The sequence below is a fragment of the Rhincodon typus genome, chromosome 7, assembly GCF_021869965.1.
Source record: "Rhincodon typus isolate 14 chromosome 7, sRhiTyp1.1, whole genome shotgun sequence".
Taxonomy (NCBI): Eukaryota; Metazoa; Chordata; class Chondrichthyes; order Orectolobiformes; family Rhincodontidae; genus Rhincodon; species Rhincodon typus.
Genome location: NC_063338.1, coordinates 94,578,041 through 94,597,113, shown reverse-complemented (window position 1 = coordinate 94,597,113; position 19,073 = coordinate 94,578,041). Strand labels below are relative to the sequence as shown.

The 19,073-nt window shown below is 46.0% G+C and overlaps 1 protein-coding gene across 2 annotated transcripts in view; it reads left to right on the top strand.

Moving 5' to 3' along the window:
- Nucleotides 1-12,336, top strand: part of LOC125483548 (anion exchange protein 3-like) — a 31,400-nt gene extending 19,064 nt beyond the window's left edge. The window contains exons 2-6 of one of the 2 annotated variants that reach the window (XM_048599352.1): nt 2,292-2,432; nt 7,700-7,847; nt 9,481-9,764; nt 10,713-10,819; nt 11,975-12,336. In XM_048599352.1, the coding sequence (XP_048455309.1) occupies nt 2,382-2,432; nt 7,700-7,847; nt 9,481-9,764; nt 10,713-10,819; nt 11,975-12,242 (858 nt within the window). In that variant the 5' untranslated portion in view covers nt 2,292-2,381 and the 3' untranslated portion in view covers nt 12,243-12,336. The remainder of the gene's footprint in view (nt 1-2,291; nt 2,433-7,699; nt 7,848-9,480; nt 9,765-10,712; nt 10,820-11,974) is intronic. The other variant, XM_048599351.1, reaches the window with a different exon arrangement.
- Nucleotides 12,337-19,073: the final 6,737 nt, after the last annotated feature.

The window sequence follows — 19,073 nt, the reverse complement described above, 5'->3', positions numbered from 1 at the left end:
GACCCTGTACGGTTACACAGTGACCCTTACCCTGCTGAATAAACACTGACTTTGTACAGTTACACAGTGAGTGACCCTTACCCTGCTGAATAAACACTGACCCTGTACGGTTACACAGTGAGTGACCCTTACCCTGCTGAATAAACACTGGCTTTGTACGGTTACACAGCGAGTGATCTTCCTGTGAATAAACTGTTATTTTGTTACACTTTGAGTGACCTTTACCCTGTTGATGAATTAAGGAGACCATGCCAAATGATGAGAACACCTTTTGTTGTCTCGGAATTGTGGTGAGTTGGCTTTGATTTGCAGTGCCATGTTACTCAGAGGTAAACTGAATAGCTGATTGGAAAGCTGGTTTTACTGCGTTGTGTCCTGGGAGAACTGGCTCTCGTGAAACTCTGAGGAACATCTATTACAGGAGAGCAGTGCCCCTTTAAGACTTCTTCAGCTGGTGAGGAATTAACTGGTGACTCCTTGTTCAGGTCACGGCTGATACTGTATTCTGCTCTGATGCACTGGTGTAAAGGGTGCATTATTAACCAGGCAAGAAGACTAGCATCTTCCCTAAGTCAGGCTACAACAAGACGCTGTTTTCTATTAGCTGAGCAATTATTTGTTGGCACCTGTTAAACATTCAGAAAGCACAGACACTCCAGGCAGCAATATTATCACGGACTCACAGATCGCTGAAGTACAGACAAGGGTTTGATTTCCTTCTTTCTCTGTTACCATTTCTGCCTCTTTTTATCTCCGTTTCCCTGTCTCACACTCTGCCTCTCTGTTCCTCATATATCTGTGCCTTAGTTCTTTCCCTCTCTCTCTCTGTCCCTTTCTTTTACTCTGTTCGCCTGGATCTATCCCTCCTATCCCTCAAGCTCACTTTCTGTTGTATTCTGTTTCCTTAGTGCCACTGTCTTTCTTCATCACTCTTTCTGTCCCTCGCCCCTTCTCTCTGTCTCTCTACCCTCCATAGCTTGTATCATTGCTCTCTCCCTCTCTCCCTCTCTCTCTCTGTAGAGTAAGGGGGAGTGAGGGTGCAGGAGATGGTGAGGGAGGCAAGAGTGAAAGTGGAGGAGGGAGTGAGGGAAGGGAGAGAGAGACAGGAGAATGAGGGGGGTGCTGGGAATTGAGAGAAGGATAAGGGGAACTGTGGGCAGAGGAGGGGAGTGAGAGTGGAGAATGGAGAAGTGAGGGAAAAGGAGGGTGAATTGATGGACTGAGGGAAAGGGAGGGTTGTGAGGGTGGGCGAGAAAGTGAGAAGGTAAGGAGGAGGGAGTGAAGGAGGAGAAAGGGATTTGTGAGGAAGTGGGGTTGAGGGAGCGGGGTGAGTGGAGGAGGGGATGAGTCTGTACGGGAGGGCAGAGTGAGGGAGGGGGAGCGAGGTTGGACTGAGGTGAAGGTAAAGTGAAGGTTGGGGAGGAGTGAGGTTGGCGTAGTGGGAGTGGGGGTGGAGGGAGTGAGGCCCGAGGTGGGGAAGGCAAGTGTTAGCAAGGTAGGAGTGAGGGCAGAGGTGATGAAAGGGAGATTGAGGCACATGGTGGGGATGTCGGACTGAGGTCACTGGGGAGAGCAGGTTTGCCAGACAGGCTGGTGGATCTGAGGGTGACTGAGGTTATTGGCTGGGGGGAGGTAAGGAGTCAGCGGGGGTGAGGTCTGAGGTCAGAGGTCAGGGCTTGATGGTGGGGGTGAGGGGAGGGGAGTGGAGGGTGGCTAGGAAGGAGAGGCAGTAGAAGAGAGTGCCTGCAAAAGAACAGAGAGAGATGGAGAGAGTCCACCAGCTTCCCAATAGAAGAATAGCCAACTAAACTGGAGCCAGAAACATGTGGAATCACAGTGAACAAATTCCATGCAAATCCTTTTATGAAGACGTTATCAGTTATTGAAAACCAAATGAATTTTTGTTAAATACAGTGGCGTTGAGGAAATTTAAATTTTCCTTGAGTCTTGTGGCTCTAACTTTAATGGAGGTTTGATAATTATCGTGGATATTGTTGAATTTGTCTAATTCTGTTCTAGTGTGCATGTAAGTACACTGTGCCAACACCAATGCACAAAGTGAGTTTGTGATCTGACTGCATCACATCGCATGAAGGGTGTTACTGAAATGAAGGTGTATCTGGTGAAAATCAAAATAGTAGCTCTCAGAAGAGCCCTCAGAAAATAACTTCACCCATGCTCTCTCTCCCTCATGCGCTAGCATCACAGTGTTTCCTCTCCTTCTGTTTCTGTCCCCTCACATAGCAGTGTATCAGGGCTCTTTCTCTCTCTCTCTCTCTCTCTTCTTTCAGGTTATGCCATCCTCAATGGTTGTGGAGAGGACGATAGTGAAAGAGAAGGGCTGATTTGGCCAGTGCTCTGAACTTGTGTGCCAAGTGGACATGGCAGCTGGTGGGGCAAGGGAACCAGATGCCCCCACATGTTTACACCTGGTGAGTAATATTTGGTGACAGAAAGAGCGAGATAAACACAGTGAAAGAAAACAGCCCACGGTGTTGGTGTATTGGCATGGATAGAGAATTATTTAACAGGCAAGGAACAGCAAGTGGGGGATGAGGGGTTCTTTTTCAAGTTGACAATCCATGATTGAAATGACTCCACAGAGGCCGGTATCCCATCACCAAGTCACCCTTTATTTACACTAGAACTGTCCTTGACTTTAGTACCTGCCTCATTCAGAGTCAGCTCTCAGAGTGCCAGTATCTCTGACACTCCCCTTTTCTCCGTCAGCCAGGACTCCCTGATTGGACCAGGTTAACAGCCCCAATCAGGGAACTCATTTTCTATGGGTCCACCTGGCTGACCTCATTACAATTGCTACAGTGACCAGTGGGGTTCCACACAGAACAGTGCTGGGACCACAACTGTTTAACAGACAGAAATGACTTGGAGGAAGGAAGTGAATATACCCTAGTCAAATTTGCAGACAACACAAAAATAGGTGGAAAGGCAGGTTGCGAGCGGGATTCAAACACTTCACAGAGAGATATTGACCGATTAACTAAGTGGGCAAAAGTTGGGAAATGGAGTATAACGTGGGAAAATGTGAAATTGCTCAGTTTGGAAGGGAGAAGAAAAGAACAGAATATTATTGAAATGGAGAGAAACTGCGGAAAGCTGGAACACAAAGGGACTTGGGAGTCTTGTGCATGAAACACAGAAAGCTAGCACACAGGGGCAGCAGGGAATCAGGAAGGGTAATGGAATATTGGCCCTTATTTCAAGGGGGTTGGAGTATAAGAGTAGGCAAGTCTCACAGCAACTATACAACGTGCTGGGAAGACCACATCTGCAGTACTGTGTGCAGATTACCTACCCTTATTCAAGGAAAGATATAATTTCATTGGAGGCAGATCAGAGAAGGTTCACTCGGATGATCCCTGTTTTGGAGGGATTGTCTTTTGAGCAAAAGCTAAACAGGTTGGGACTCTACTCCCTGGAGTTTAGAAGAATGAGAAGTGATCTCATTGAAACATGCAGAATTCTTAAAGGGCTTGACAGGGTCAATGCTGAGAGGGTGTTTCCCCTCTTGGGAGAGTCTAGGACCAGACAGCATAGTCTCAGAATAAAGGGACACCAATTTAAGACTGAGATGAGGAGGAATTTCTTCTCTCAGAGGGTTGTGAGTCTTTGGAACTCTTTGTCACAGAGAGCTGTGGGGGCAGAGTCCTTGTGTATATTTAAGGCTGAGATTGATAGATTTTTGATTGGTCAGGGAATTGGCGGTTACACAGTTTAAATAGTTGCGGGAAAGTGGACATGAGAGATGTCAAATCAGCCATGATCCTTTTGAACAGTGGAGCAGGCTTGAGGGGCTGAATGGCCCACCCTGTTTCTATTTTTTATGGACTTAAACAGGAAGTGAGTAGGAGGAGCAGGAATCTGAGCAGTGAACATTGTGCCACATTCGAAAGAGGACAAGGTACCAAGCCACTTTGCCCCAGGAGGTAGCCACATCCCATTACCGCAGCAATTCCAGCTTGATCTGTGATCAAGGGTGGGAAGGTGTGACTGCAGTTGAGGCAGGTACAGGGACTCGATCTCGAGCAGCCTCTGTGATGAGAATCTTGCGAGTTGAATGGATGGGAGCGGAGATTGTTGGGATAGTGAGCAAACTGACCACCTCACCTTGGAACAGAGAGCCAATCAATTGGAGGGAAGGGACAGGAATGTCGGAGTGGTAGAGCACAGTATATCTCAGGGGATTGCAACTGTTCTCTGCAACCATGAATGGGAGCCCTGAAGGCCATGTTTCCTGCCCTATGCTAGGGCTAAGGACCCCCCCAGAGGGGCTAGAGAAAAACCTGGAGAGACAAGGGAGAAATTCAGTGGTGGTTATCCATGTTGGTACCAACAACATTGGTAGGACTAGAAGGGAGGTTTTGCTGAAAGGTTTCAAGCAGTTAGGAAGTAAACTAAAAAGCAGTAATAGTCTCTGGGTTGCCACCTGAGCCACAGGAAAACTGGCACAAGGTAAATAAAGTCAAGGAGTTAAATGCATGGCACCAAGATTGGTTTGGATGGAGTGGTTTTCGGTTTTGTGGGGCATTGGCACCACTACTGGGGTGGGAGGGAGCTCTTCTGATGAGAATGACTTCATTTGAACTTACAAGTAGTGGGACCCTTGCACTAATAAATTGAATAGCTAAGGCTGTAGAGAGGGCTTGAAACTAATTGGGGGGAGCATGGCACAGGAGGGGCATATGCAGGCTTACAAAACAAAGAGATATGGCAGCATTGTAGAGCAATCAATATTGGGAAAATTTTAAAAGCCTACAACAGAAAATGCAAAACAAGGAAATAAATGAACTGAGAGCACGACGGCAAGTAACATGAAAAGAGACAGTAAGAATTTCTTTTAAGATACAAAAGGGAAAAAAAAACTGGCCAAAGTGAACACCGGCCGCTTATGGAATAAGGCTGGAGGCATAATAATGGGGATTCAGAAAATGGCAGAGGATTTGAATAAACACATCAGTCTTCATGGTGGAATACATTAATAGCATTCCAAAAATACTGAATTATCAAGGGGCCAGGATGAGAAATTGGTGGAGGAGGACAGGGTAAAAGGTTTTCCCAAACACTATTTTCCCTGAAATACAAGTCACAATAAATCATTCAATTCAATCCCACTAATCTTCACCAGATTGTATGCATTTTCTTTTGTTTTTATTCTGTCCCTGACTTTTCTTGTCAGCCAGGATTACCTCATCTTCCCTTTAATATGTTTCTTCTTCCTTGGAATGAATTTCTGCTGTGCATCCCAGAAAACCCTGCCATTGCTGCTCCACCTCTTCTCTGCTCAGCTCCCCTTCCAATCAACTCTGGCCAGCTCCTCCCTCATGTCTTTGTAGTTCCCTTTCCTCAATTGTAATGCTGTTATATCTGATTCCAGCTTCTCCCTCTCAAACTGCAGGGTGAATTTTATCATGTTGTGGTCACTGCCTCCTAGGGCGTTCCTTCATCTTCTGCTCCCTAATCAAGTCTGCCTCATTACATATCACCAAATCCAAAACTGTCTGTTCCCCAGTGGGCTCTACCACAAGCTGCTCCGACACAAAAACATGTTATATACATTTCATGAATTCCTTTTCTTGAGATCAGCTACCAACCTGATTTTCCCAGTCAACCTGCATGTTAAAGTCCTCCATGATTATTGTAAGTGCTTTTCTTACATGCATTTTCCATCTTCTGATTTACTTTTTTCCCCTCATCCTGACTACTTCTAGGAAGTCTATACGCAACTCCCATCAGGGTCTTCCCTTTTGCAGTTCCTTAACTCTACACACACAGATTCTGCACCTTCCAGCTCTTTTTTATTTCTTGCTATTGATTTAATTTAATTTCTTACTAAGAAAGTAACCTTGTCCCCTCTACCCGTCCTTTCAATCTCTTTGGATATTTAGTTCCCAGCCCTGATCACCTTGCAGCCACATCTCTGTGATACCCACAACATCACACCTGTCAATTTTAACCTGCGCTATTAGCTCATTTACATTGTTTTATACACTGTGTACATTTAAGTATAACACCTTCAGTCCCATGTTGACTGCACCCCCTTCTCATAGTTGTCCCCTTATCTTCTGTGCCTGAAGTCACATTGTTGAGCCTTTCCATAATCTCTGTCCTACGATTTGTCGTGGAAACTTTAATAGCTTCGTCTGAGCCTCCCACCTTGAACTTCTCGCATGATTTTCCATGCAACTGAGCGTCCCCCACCTTCCACCATCATACCTCCACATTATTTAGGTTAAAGCCCTTTCCACAGCCGTGTTTATGCAATTCACAACGATTCTGGTCCTTGATCCAGGTGGAACCCATCCCATTGGGAACGGCCCCTTCCTTCCCCAGTACTGCTACCAATGTCCATGAATTTGAACCCATTTCTCTCACACCAATCTTTGAGCCACACATTTACCTCTTTAATGTTGTTGATCCTGTGCCAATTAGCTCATGGCTCAGGTAGCAATCTAGAGATTATTCCCTTTTTTGTTCTGCTTTTCAATTTAGCTCCCAACTGTTCGTATTTCCTCAGCAGAACCCCTATCCTCTTTCTACCTTTATCGTTGGTACCTACATGGACCATAACAACTGGATCCTTCCCCTCTCACTCCAAGTTCCTCTGCAACCCAGATGACATACTCTGGACCTGGGTGCCAGGCAGGCAAAATAGCCTTTGGGACTATTCATCCTGGCTACAGAGAACAGTTTATTTCCCTGACTGTACTATACCCAATTATGACTAATTTCTCCTTTCTCTCCCCATTACAAAGACCTTACAAACTATGAACAAAAAAAAAATTGCAAAAGCCACGTTTTCCCCTTTGCACTGAATTCCCACACTGCCTCCAAAGTCCCAGTCTGGGTATGTCTCACTGCAGATGTGATCTCTCCTTCCTGTCAGTGTGCAAATTACCAGTGGTTGTAGTGCTGTTCCCATGTATCTGCTGCCTTAGTCCTTCTAGATGGAAGTGGTCGTGGGGTTGGAAGGTGCTGTCTGAGGATCTTTGGTGAATTTCTGCAATGTATCTTGTAGATAGTACACACTGCTGCTACTGAGAGTCGGTGGTGGAGGAAGTGGATGTTTGTGGATGTGGTCCCAATCAAGCGGCTGCTTTGTCCTGGATGGTGTCAAGTTTCTTGAGTGTTGTTGGGGCTGCCCCCATCCAGGCAAGTGGGGAGTATTCCATCACACTCCTGACTTGTGCCTTGTAGATGGTGGACAGGCTTCGGGGAGTCAGGAGGTGAGTTACTCGCTGCAGTATTCCTAGCTTCTGACCTTCCCTTGTGTTTAGGTAACGAATCCAGTTGAGTTTCTGGCCAATGGTACCCCTCCCGGGATGTTGATAGTGGGGGATTCAGTGATGGTAACACCATTGAATGCCAAGGGATGGTGGTTAGATTGTCTGTTATTGGTGATGGTCATAGCCTGGCACTTATGTGGTGTGAATGAGCACTTGAAATGTCAAGCCTATGGGCTACGTTTTAGAAAGTGGGATTCGTGTAGATAGGTCAGCAGAGAGTTGATTGGTCAAAGGGGTGCTTCTGTGCTATGTGACTTCATGACTGAGTGTGCAAACATAGATGTGCTATTGTCAATTACATCAGCAGCACCAACTATGGAGATGTGCATTGGGAAATGGCGACTGAAGTCATTGTGAGCCCTACAGTGAGGTGTTACAACCATTTCTGTTTGCAGGTCGAAGATGAGACCGAGAAGCCAAATGTGGAAGAGGAAGAGGAGGAAGAGCTGGACAAATTGCTGGGCATTGAGCGACTAAGTGATCTGATCAGTGATCGCCCTGCACGGGAACCTGAGCGAACCTATAACGAAAAGGACTTTGAATGTAAGTGCGAGTGTGTTTGCCTGAGCGAGTGCCTATCAGTGTGAGTCTATTTGCGCATTATTTTATAACCAGCCTGTTAGACTAGACCATCTTTCCCGGCCCCTATTTTGTTCTCTTTCATGGGATATGTCCATCTTTATTTGCCCTTGGACTGAGTGACTTGCTCCTTCAAAATGTCATTTTGTTTTCATTCGTTCATGGGATGTGGGTATTGCTGGCTGGAGTCAGCCTTTATTACCCATCTCTAACTGCCCAGAGGGTGTCAGGTGTCACCCACATTGCTGTGGATGTGGAGTCACATGTAGGTCAGACCAGGTAAGCTCAACATATTTCCTTCCCTAAAGGACATTAGTGACGGGTTTTTACAACAATTGACAATCGTTTCACGTTAATTCCAACTTTTTAAAATTGAATTTGAACTTCACATCGAAACAGAGAAACATAGAAGATAGGAGCAGGAGTAGGCCATTCAACCTCTCAATCGTGCTCCTCCTCCAATCAGTATGATCATGGCTGATCTTTGAGCTCGATACTGAAAACCTGCCCTTTCCCATGTCCCTTGATCCCTTTAGCCACAAATGGTTTATCTTGAAACACATACTTTGGCTTCAACCACTTTCTGAATTCACTAATTCCACAGGCTCACCGCTCTCTGGGTGAAGACATTTCTCCTCATCTCCTTACCCTTGAACTATGACCCCTGGTTCTGGTCTCCCCCACCATCAGGAACGTCCTTCCTGCATCTAACCTGTTTAGTCATGTTAGAATTTTATAGCCCTTAGAAGTTTGTCGCTTTCAAATATTTCTCTAATTCCCCCTTTGGAAAGTTCCTGTTCAATCTGTTTCCATCATTATTTCAGGCAGCATCCTCCAGACTTCAAGAACTTGCTATGAGAAAGGATCAACCCCTTAACATTTTGCCAATAATTTTAATTCCATTGAATCTCTGGTTACATACAATTCCACTTCTGAAAACAGTTTTTCCTCAATTATTCCAACACACTCATTCTTAGCAAGAAAGGATTGGAGAATCTGATTCCTCGGATGACAGGTCTGACGTAGAAACAGAGATTGGATTGGTGAGGGTGGAGCTATATTCACCGGAGTTTCAAAGAATGGGGGGAAATCTCATAGAAACCAAGAAAACTCCAACAGTATTAGACAGGGTAAACACAGGAAGGATGTTCCCGATGGCCGGGGAGTCCAAAACCAGGGGTCAGATGCGGGGTAGGCCACTCAGGACTAAGATGAGGAGAGATGCCTTCACCCAGAGAGTGGGGAGCCTGTGGAATTCTCTGTCAGGAAGTGGTTGAGGCCAAAACGTTGAACGTTTTCAAGAATGAGTTGGATATAGTTCTTAGGGCTAAAGGGATCAAAGGGTGTGGGGGAGAAAGCAGTAACGCGGGACTGACTTAGATGATCATCCATGATCATATTGAATGGTGAAACAGGCTTGAAGGGCAGAATGGTCCACTCCTACTTTTTATGTTACTATGCATTTGTGGGTATAGTGAGATGCGGTAGGGTGGGGATTGGCTCTCTGTGTGAGCAGAAAGACAAACAGGCTCCAGTTTTGCTGTTGGATTCACTCCTCCATCCTGTCATACTCAATGCCATTGTGTGCAATCTCTAGATCATCGACACACGTCACACCACATTCACCATCCGCTCTCTACTCGCCTACCACACCACACACGCCTCAGGAGGAAGCTCCCTCGCCCAGAATACAAGAAGAAGAAGAGGAGAAAAAAGAAAAAGACTTCAGTTCCTCCTTCAGAGGGCACGCCCACCATCCAGGAAGTGGATGAGGAGGAGGAAGAGCCTTCGGAGGCAGAAACCCAGGACAGGGATCTGTCGGGAAGTGAAGAGATGCCCGACCCACCAAAGGCTGATACATTGGATAACAGCTACTTGGGAGTGAGTTACAGACTGGGTTCTAATAGACGGGGCTCTGGGCAGTTTATATATATAGAAATAACAGATACCTGGGAATGAGTTACTGATTGGAATGTAATCAAAGGGTTCAGTGTGTATGTGTATATAGTATTACAGATTTATCATAGAATCCTTACAGTGTGGAAATAGGCCATTTGGCCCAGCAAGTCCACACCAACTCCCCAAGAGCATGCCACCCAGCCCCATACCCCTATCCTTTCCCTGTAACCCTGCATTTTCCCATGGCTAAAACACCTGACCTACACATCCCTGGACACTAGGGGTAATTTAGCATGGCCAACCCACCCTAACCTGCATGTCTTTGGACTGTGGGAGGAAACCAGAGCACATAGGGGAAACCCACACAGACACGAGGAGAATGTGCAAACTCCACACAGACAGTCGCCCGAGGGTGGAATTGAACCTGGGACCCTGACGCTGTGAGGCAGCAGTGCTAACCACTGAGCCACTATGCCACCCTCATACCTGGGTGTGAGTTAGAGACTGGAATTTAATTGGGGGAAGGGGTTTCAGGTGGTGTATTTATGGAATAACAGATTCCCAGGCATGAGTTACAGACTAGAATTGAATGGAGAACATTTATTTATAGTATATTATAGTATAGCTAAATCGTGGGAAAGTATCTTCTTTGCTTCCCTCTCTGGGCTCTTTACAGCAGTTTCTGTTTTTATTTTTGGCAAGCAATAATTTTGGCCGAGCTGTAAAATTTCACCTTCACCTCCTTTGATCTGAGGAAAACAACAGCAGTTTCTCTCAGTCTCCAATCCTTCTGGACAGGTGGTTATGACAGGGAGGTGTTTGACTGGGGCTGGAGTGAGAGGACGGGGCAGGAGGGGAGCCCTGAGGATAATTGGGACATCAACAGCTATGTGGGATGTTTGTGCAATGTTCTCTTTCATATTTTCACAGACCCATCTCATATCAACGGAATCAACCGAGTCTCTGATGACTCAGCAGCAGACTCGAGACTGTGACCAGCAGCAGCCATGGAAACCCCACACAGGACTGACAGGAAGGTAAGATATGGTCCCAAACGCAAGGCGATCTTTGTATGTGACATAGAGTCAAAGAGTCGGAAAGATCTACCGCACCGGGAAAAGGCCCTTCAGCCCATCATACCCGCAGCAGCAAGTCCCTGACCATCAGTTGGCACTGGGGGTTTACGTTCAGCAAACTCCTGTCCAAAGTAAATACGTGGGAATCCCGTTCCGGTTCGCCAGCTTTAATGACCACTGCCCGCAAGGACGAGGCCTCAGGACTGGCCTCAAATGTCCCACCTTTGGTCACTTCGCTTGAAAGACTGCATGGAAGCTGTAGAGGTAGTGGGACAAAGGCAGAGAATGCTTGGAGAAACTCAACATCAGTAGAGAAACAGAGTTAACATTTTGAATCTGATACGACAGTTCTTCAGGAGTTTTGAGAGTTCATGGGACTTGAAACACATTGTATGAAAAAGCTTTTTCATGTTTTATTCACTTGTTGGATGTGTTTCTGGCTGGGCCCAGCATGTCTTGCCCATCCCTACTTGCCCCTTGAGAAGGTGGTGGTGAGCTGCCTTCTTGAACCGCTGCAATCCACCTACTGTAGGTTGGCCACAATGCCCTTAGGGAGAGAATTCCAGGTTTTTGACCCAGCAACAGTGAAGGAACGGCGATATATTTCCAAGTCAGGATGGTGAGTGGCTTGGAGGGGAACTTGCAGGGGAAGGTGTTCCCATGTATCTGCTGCCCTTGTCCTTCTCGATGGAAGTGGTCATGGGTTTGGGAGGCGCTGTCTGAGGATCTTTGGTGAATTTCTGCAGTGCATCTTGTAGATAATACACACTGTTGCTACTGAGCGTCAGTAGTGGAGGGAATGGATGCTTGTGGATGTGGTGCCAATCAAGTGGGCTGCTTTGTCCTGGATGTCGATCTTCTTGAGTGTTGTCAGAGCTGCAAGCATCCAGGCAAGTATTGATTCTTTTGCTGATTCCCTTTAATTGACCCATCCCAAAATCTCAAAGCTTCTGCCAATATCTTTAGCTCAAAGCCAAAGATGCCTCTGGCAGCTGCCATTCCTCATCACTCAGATCCCCAGACAGTTGGAGTGTTTCTACTCCATCAAACTGATTCCTGAAATAAAACTGAATTTTTAAATGTTTGTTTTTTTTTTGTCACCTCCCCACCTGGCAGCTTTCTGAAGCCTCTACAGGATTGCTTTGAGTCCTCCCTGAGGAGTCCTGACAGACAGAAGGACCCTCCCCGGATTGCGAGTGGCCCGCGAGCACGTTACGATCTGCGGGAACGGATTTGCATTGGGAGTATGACTGCGCTTGGAGTCACAGTGTACCAGAAAGTGCCAACCGATGATGCAGAAGCACAAATGCTCGCCAGCGCTGACCTGGACTACATGAAAAGTAAGAAACCGCTGGGACTGGGACATATAGAGACTAACAAATAGAGATGAGGCACTAAGTATTATTAACCGGATCAAATTCCCTCAAAACAAATCGAAGATGTAGCTTGGACCATAACTTTTATCTTATTTAGAGGCACGTTGCATTCCAGATGTGATTCGATTGGTCAAACTACTAGGCTTTAAGCAAAACGTATTTTATTCTCACACCACAATTAAAATACAAACAAAAAATGAAGAATCAGCATAATTCTATCGAAATACTTAACAAAGTAATATATATTTTGTATACAACTCATCAACTGTTCTAATACAGCAGCATCCCATAAACACACCCTTGGCAAAGGCAAGTTCAGCAAAACTGATTCCCTCACTTGCTATCTCTTTCAGTCCAGGAGAAGGAACATCAACAGAATGAATCTAGCAGCAGAGAGAGAACTCGAGCTTTTTCTCAGCAGCAGAGAGAGCTGTATCTAGCAGCTTCAATACCAAAACCCCCAACTAAAAGCAAAAATTAAAACCCTGGGTCTGTGTGAGCCCGACTCCACCCACTCATGCTTCTTTTGTCTACTTTTTCAAAAAAAAACCCAAAGCTGTTTATTTACTCTGCAGGCACCTGAACACCAGGATTACAACACCTCTCTTCGAGAGAAATTGGACTGGACAAATCCCTCTTAAAGGCACATGACATCACACAAGCTAATATACAAGGATAAGGTTCAGCGAAAACACATTAATAACAAACAGCAATAATTCATAGCGTTGACACACAAGTATAGCATGCAGTTAAAACACACAGCGATAACGCATTGCATACAGATGCATGAATTAGGAACAAGAGATGGCCATTCAGCCCCTCAAGCCTGGTCTGCCATTCAAAAAGATCACGGCTTCTCTGATTGTGACTTCACAATGTACAGGTTTACAGGGGATTTGAGGAAACCTTTTTCACCCAGAGGGCGGGTGGGGATCTGGAATGCACTGCCTGGGAGGGTAGCTGAGGTGGGAAAGCACTTGGATGAACAGTTAAGTCCCTATATGCCACACAAGCATGTCACACAGTGAAGATCCTTGGTGATCTCCCACAATGGAAAAGTGCAGGGATAATGTGGATCCGGAATTTGACAGATGTGTAACGGTTGTCTCTACTCTGTCTTCCAATGGTTGACCTTTAAAGGCATGAAGATTGGTAGTGAGATGTAACAGAATCAAGAGCATTTCACAGTGTATTCTAGAATGAGGGTGCATCATTTTGAAGTGAAAGGCAGGAGATTTAGAGGGGATCTGAGGAAATATTTTTCATCCAGAGGTTAGTGAGGGTCTGGAATACACTAAATAAAAAAACACCCACAAAGAACAGTGGATGCTGGAAATCAGAAACAAAGGCAGAAATTGCTGGAGAAACTCAGCAGGTCTGGCAGCATCTGTGGAGAGAAAGCAGAGTTAACATTTTGAGTCACTGGTCCCTTACAGCATGCAAGCAGGAGGGAAAAGGGGAAACAGGAAACATGGGTCGGAATGAAAGCAAACTCAACAGGAGGAGAATTTTTGGGAGGAATTTGAAATTATGTTCTTTTTTCTTTTAAATTTATTCATGAGGTTTGCCCTCTCTGGGCTAAGCTGGAATTTATTCCACATCACTAATTGCCCACAAGGCAGTTAGGAATTAATCTTATTGCTGTCGGTCTGGTCGTACCAGGTAAGGATGGCAGATTTACTGCCCTAAAATACGTCAGTGAACCAGACTTGTTCTTAACAACATTGCAAGTTATTATATAGTCATCACAAAGCCCGCTTTTAACACCAACATGTTACTGAGTTCAAATTTCACCATCTGCCCATTGGTGGGATTCGAGTCGATGCCCCAAGAACAGTAGGTGGGAGGTTCTGGATTAATGGTGCAGTAACATGTCCCCCAACATCCCCCCCAACCTTCGAGGTGGTTCCGTGGAGAGAAGGTAATGGTGATTTGGATGAGGGAGGGTTAACAGTTGAGAGAGAGATAGAGCGATGGGCCAGTCTGGTGGATTTGGTTACCAAAGGGTTACCAGTTGAAAATGCCAAAGCGCAGCCCATCGATCGGGGAACAGGGTATTGGATTGGAGACTGACATCATGGAAGTGGAATGAAAGCCTCGGGGACACAAACAGTCAGCCACGGCAGTGCCTCTCATCTCAACGTCAGCTTGTTTGATGATAACTCCATCACCTTCCCATTCGCCTCCCTGAAACCCATTGCAAATCACAGAGGAGTAACCAAAGCATCTCAGTGCGAAGGTACTTACAACATTGATGCCTGAGCTGAGGCCTCCTGCTGTGTGAAGACGATGGACACAGAGGAGTCTTCTGAGGACAAGGAAGCAGGAACCAGCACCTTTGAACTCATTGGAAATGAAGACTTTGAAGAATTTGCCCTTGAGTTTGATGATTGTGACCTTTGGGAGTCGATTAACAGCTATCTGCAAGACACCGAGGAGAGTAAGTAGAAATTGCCAAAGTTCTCTGTTCTTAAAAACAAGCTCAGAAATCACTAACCTTTGCATGTCAAAAGTTTATTCGAAAATCTTTACATGTGCCTCTAATTGCTTTCCATCCTAAAAGTTTAATGGCTGATGTATCAGATGGAAATTTGGCCAATAATTAGCACAAAAACGAAGTGAAACAACCAGTTAATCATTCTGTTTGGGTGAGGGAGAATAGTTGGTCACAATGTCAGAGAACACTCCTCTCATCTGTGATGGTCAGAGAATCTCAAACAACCAACACATAGATCCCAGTTGAATGTCTTATCTGACAGCTGGCATCTCTGAGGCAGTAGCAATTTCTCATTTCTGACCGTCCGACAGTGTGATACTCCCTCAGCACTGACACTCCGACAGTGTGGCACTCCCTCAGTACTGACCCTCCGACAGTGCGGCACTCCCTCAGCTCTGACCCTCTGACAGTGCAGCCCTCCCTCAGCACTGACCCTCCAACAGTGCAGCCCTCCCTCAGTACTGACGCTCCGACAGTGCGATGCTCCCTCAGTCCTGACCCTCTGACAGTGCGGCACTCCCTCAGTACTGACCCTCCGACAGTGCGGCACTCCCTCAGTACTGACCCTCCGACAGTGCAGCACATTTTCAGTAGTGACCCTGCAACAGTGCAGAGCTTTATTATCTAATCATTTGTGCGACACAGATGTCACTATCTGGCCCAACATTTCTTGCCCGTCCCTAGTTGCCCTTGAGAAAGTGGGGGTGAGCTGCCTTCTTGAACCGCTGCAGTCCTCCAGCTGTGGGTTGACCCACAATGTCCTTAGGGAGGGAATTCCTGGATTTTGACCCAGTGACACTGAAGGAACGACGATATATTTCCAAGTCAGGATGGTGAGTGGCTTGGAGGGGAACTTGCAGGGGGTGGTGTTCCCATGTATCTGCTGCCCTTGTCCTTCTAGATGGAAGTGGTCGTGGGTTTGGAAGTTACTGTCTGAGGATCTTTGGTGAATTTCTGCAGTGCATCTTGTAGATAGTACACACTGCTGCTACTGAGCGTCGGTGGTGGAGGGAGTGGGATGTTTGTGGATGTGGTGCCAATCAAGCGGCTGCTTTGTCCTGGATGGTGTTGAGCTTCTTGAGTGTTGTTGGGGCTGCACCCATCCAGGCAAGTGGGGAGTATTCCATCACACTCCGGGCTTGTGCCTTGTAGATGGCAGACAGGCTTTGAGGGGTCAGGAGGTGAGTTACTGGCTGCAGTATTCCTAACTTCTGGCCTGCTCTTGTAGCCACTATGTTTATGTGATAAGTCCAGTTAAGATTCTGGTCAATGGTAATCCCATTGTTAATTGTGGGAAATTCTGTCACAGTGACACCTTTGACTGTCAAGGGGCAGTGGTTAGATTGTCTCTTATTGGTGATGGCCATTGTTTGGCATTTATGTGGCGCGGATGTCACTTGCCACTTGTCAGCCCAAGCCTGGATATTGTCCAGATCTTGTTGCATTTGGACATGGACTGCTTCAGTATCTGAGGAGTCACGAATGGTGCTGAACACTGTGCAATCATCGACGAACATCTCCACTTCTGACCTTATAGTCAGTGATGAAGCAGCTGAAGGTGGTTAGGTCTGGGACATTACCCTGAGGAATTCCTGCAGAGATATCCTGGAGTTGATTGACTGACCTCCAATAACCACAACCATCTTCCTTTGTATCAGGTCTGGCTCCAACCAGCAGAGAGTTTGTCCCCTTGTAACCATTGATTCCAGTTTTGCCAGGGCTCCGTTGTACCACACTCAGTCAAATGTGGCCTTGATGTTAAGGGCTGTCACTCTCACCTCACCACTGCACCCTCAGCACTGATTCTCGATCAGTGTCGTGCTCCCTCACTACTGACCCTCTGACAGTACAGTGCTCCCTCTGCACTGACCCTCCAACAGTGTAGCACTCCCTGAATACCGACTCTCTGACAATGCAGCACTCCCTCAGTATTGACCCTCTTACAGTGCGGAGCTCCTCCTGAGCCAAACTAACACAGGTTAGGAACATAGGAACATAGGAATTAGGAGTGGCAGTCAGCAATTCAGCCTTTCGAACCTCCTCTGCCATTTAACATGATTGTGACTGATCCTATCCTGGTCTCAACTCCACTCTCCTTCCTGCTCCCCATTGCCCTTTATCCCCTTTTCATCACCCTTTTCATCAGAAACGTACCTTTTTTTTTCTTGAATCTGTTGATTGATTCCACCTACGCTGCACTCTGGGTCAGTGAGTTCCACAGATTCGCAACCCTCTGAGAGAAATAGTTTTTCCTCATCTCAGTTTTGAACCTACCTCCTCCCACTCAATATCTATGACCTCTTGTTCGAGACTGTCCCACAAAGAGGAACATCTGTTCAACATCCAACTTATCAATCCCCTTTAACATTTTAAAAACCTCAATCAGGTGTCCCCTCATTCTTCTGAACTCCAGCGAGTATAAGCCCAAGCTATTCAACTGCTCCTCATATGACAGCCCTGGAATCAACCTGGTCAACCTCAACTGGTGCCACCACATCCTTCCTCAAGTAAGGAGACCAAAACTAGACAAAATATTCCAGGTGTAGTCTCAATAACACCTTATATATTTGTAACAATGCTACTTTTATAATCCAGTTCTTTTGCAATAAATGCTAGGATTCCATTTGGCTGTCTTAATACATACTGCACCTCTGTACGCACTTTCTGTGATTAATGCCCAAGGACACCCAGATCCCTCTGCACTGACGCACTTTGAATCTGCTTCCCATTTAAATAATAATTTTCCTTTTACTTTCCTGGCCAAAATGGAGAGCCTTATACTTATCCACATTAAACTCCATCTGCCAAATTATGGCCCATTCTCCCAGCCGATCAATATCTATCTGTAAACTCTCTCATCACAGCCTGCTTTCCTACCTAGTTGAGTATCATGTGTGAATTTTGCTCTGTTACACCATGTCCTCACTTGCAGATCATTCATACAGATTGTAAATAGTTGAGGTCTGAGAACTGAACCCTGCAGCACCCCACCAGTTACAGTTCGTCATTCAGAGAAGGACTCATTTATCCCAACCCTCTGTTTTCTGTCAGCCAGCCAATAATCTATGCAAGCCAATACTCTTCCCTTAACACCTTGGGATCTAGTCTTCTAGATCAGTCTTTTATGTGGCACCTTGTCAAATGCAATCTTGATATGCTGCATCCAAGTTTTCTATTGATAAAGTCAAACCCCGATATCAGGAGTATCCAGACCTCTGACTCTGGCACTGGTTAGTATATGCATCATCATTGAGGACCTGCACTGTAGCAGTTCACTACAGCTCCATCCATAACTTCTTCTCCCTAACCCATGGCCTCTACCACCTGTAAGGTCAAAGACAATAGGAACTTCGCTGTCTTCCAAGATCCCCTCAAGTCATACATCATTCTGACTTGGTGATAAAACAGTGAACTGTTGTAGTTGGTTGGCTCGCCGAGCTGGTTTGTTGTTCTGCAGACGTTTCATTACCCTGCTGGGTAACATCATCAGTGTAGCCTCCGATGAAGCGCTGTTGTGTTTTCCCGTCTGGTTTTTAAACTCTGAAGTTCGTTGAGCTGGATTGCCTCACTTCTGGTTTTCCTTCGTAATGGAGTGTACATGGGGTCGAGTTCTTTGTGTTTATTGGTGGCTTCCTTCGTGGAGTACCAGGCTTCTAGGAATTCCCTATTCCCTAAGAAATCAGGTGGTGAGTGGGTGCCTTGAACCGCTGCAGTCCATGTGCTGTAGGTTGACCCACAATGCCCTTAGGGAGGGAATTCCAGGATTTGGCTCAGTGACAATGAAGGGACCATGTTATATTTTCAAGTCAGGATGGCGGAGGGGAAACACAACACTGACTTGTGCAGGCAAGACCCCTCAAGCAGCTGTCTCACGATGACCAGACCATTTAATTTTAGTGATATTGATAAATATTGACATGGAGATAATGCAGGATAATGACGTTGTGGAGTTGATCAACCTTGACCTAGAATGATGGGCAATGACTTGATGGATGGAATCACCTTACTCTTATTCTTATGTCCCTCTAACACCAGAGGTCTCTGCTCCTGCTCCCCTTCGAAATTGTAGCTGTGGAAGTTTTTTTTCTCCACTTCTAAGGGCCAAAGGCGTCTTGGTTTATTGCCTGATCTGTAAGAATACACAGGACACGAGAGAGAGAGATGTCATTGTCTCTTGGTTTGCAACAGGACTATGAACTGTTAGATGCAAAGAGCGTAATGGGAAGGCGAATATTGGAGGGACTGAGCTTCTGTGCGTAGGATACAACTTGGCAGATGGAACATAATGTTGGAAAATGTGAGGTGATGCACTTTGGCAGGAAGAATAGACGAGTTGAATATT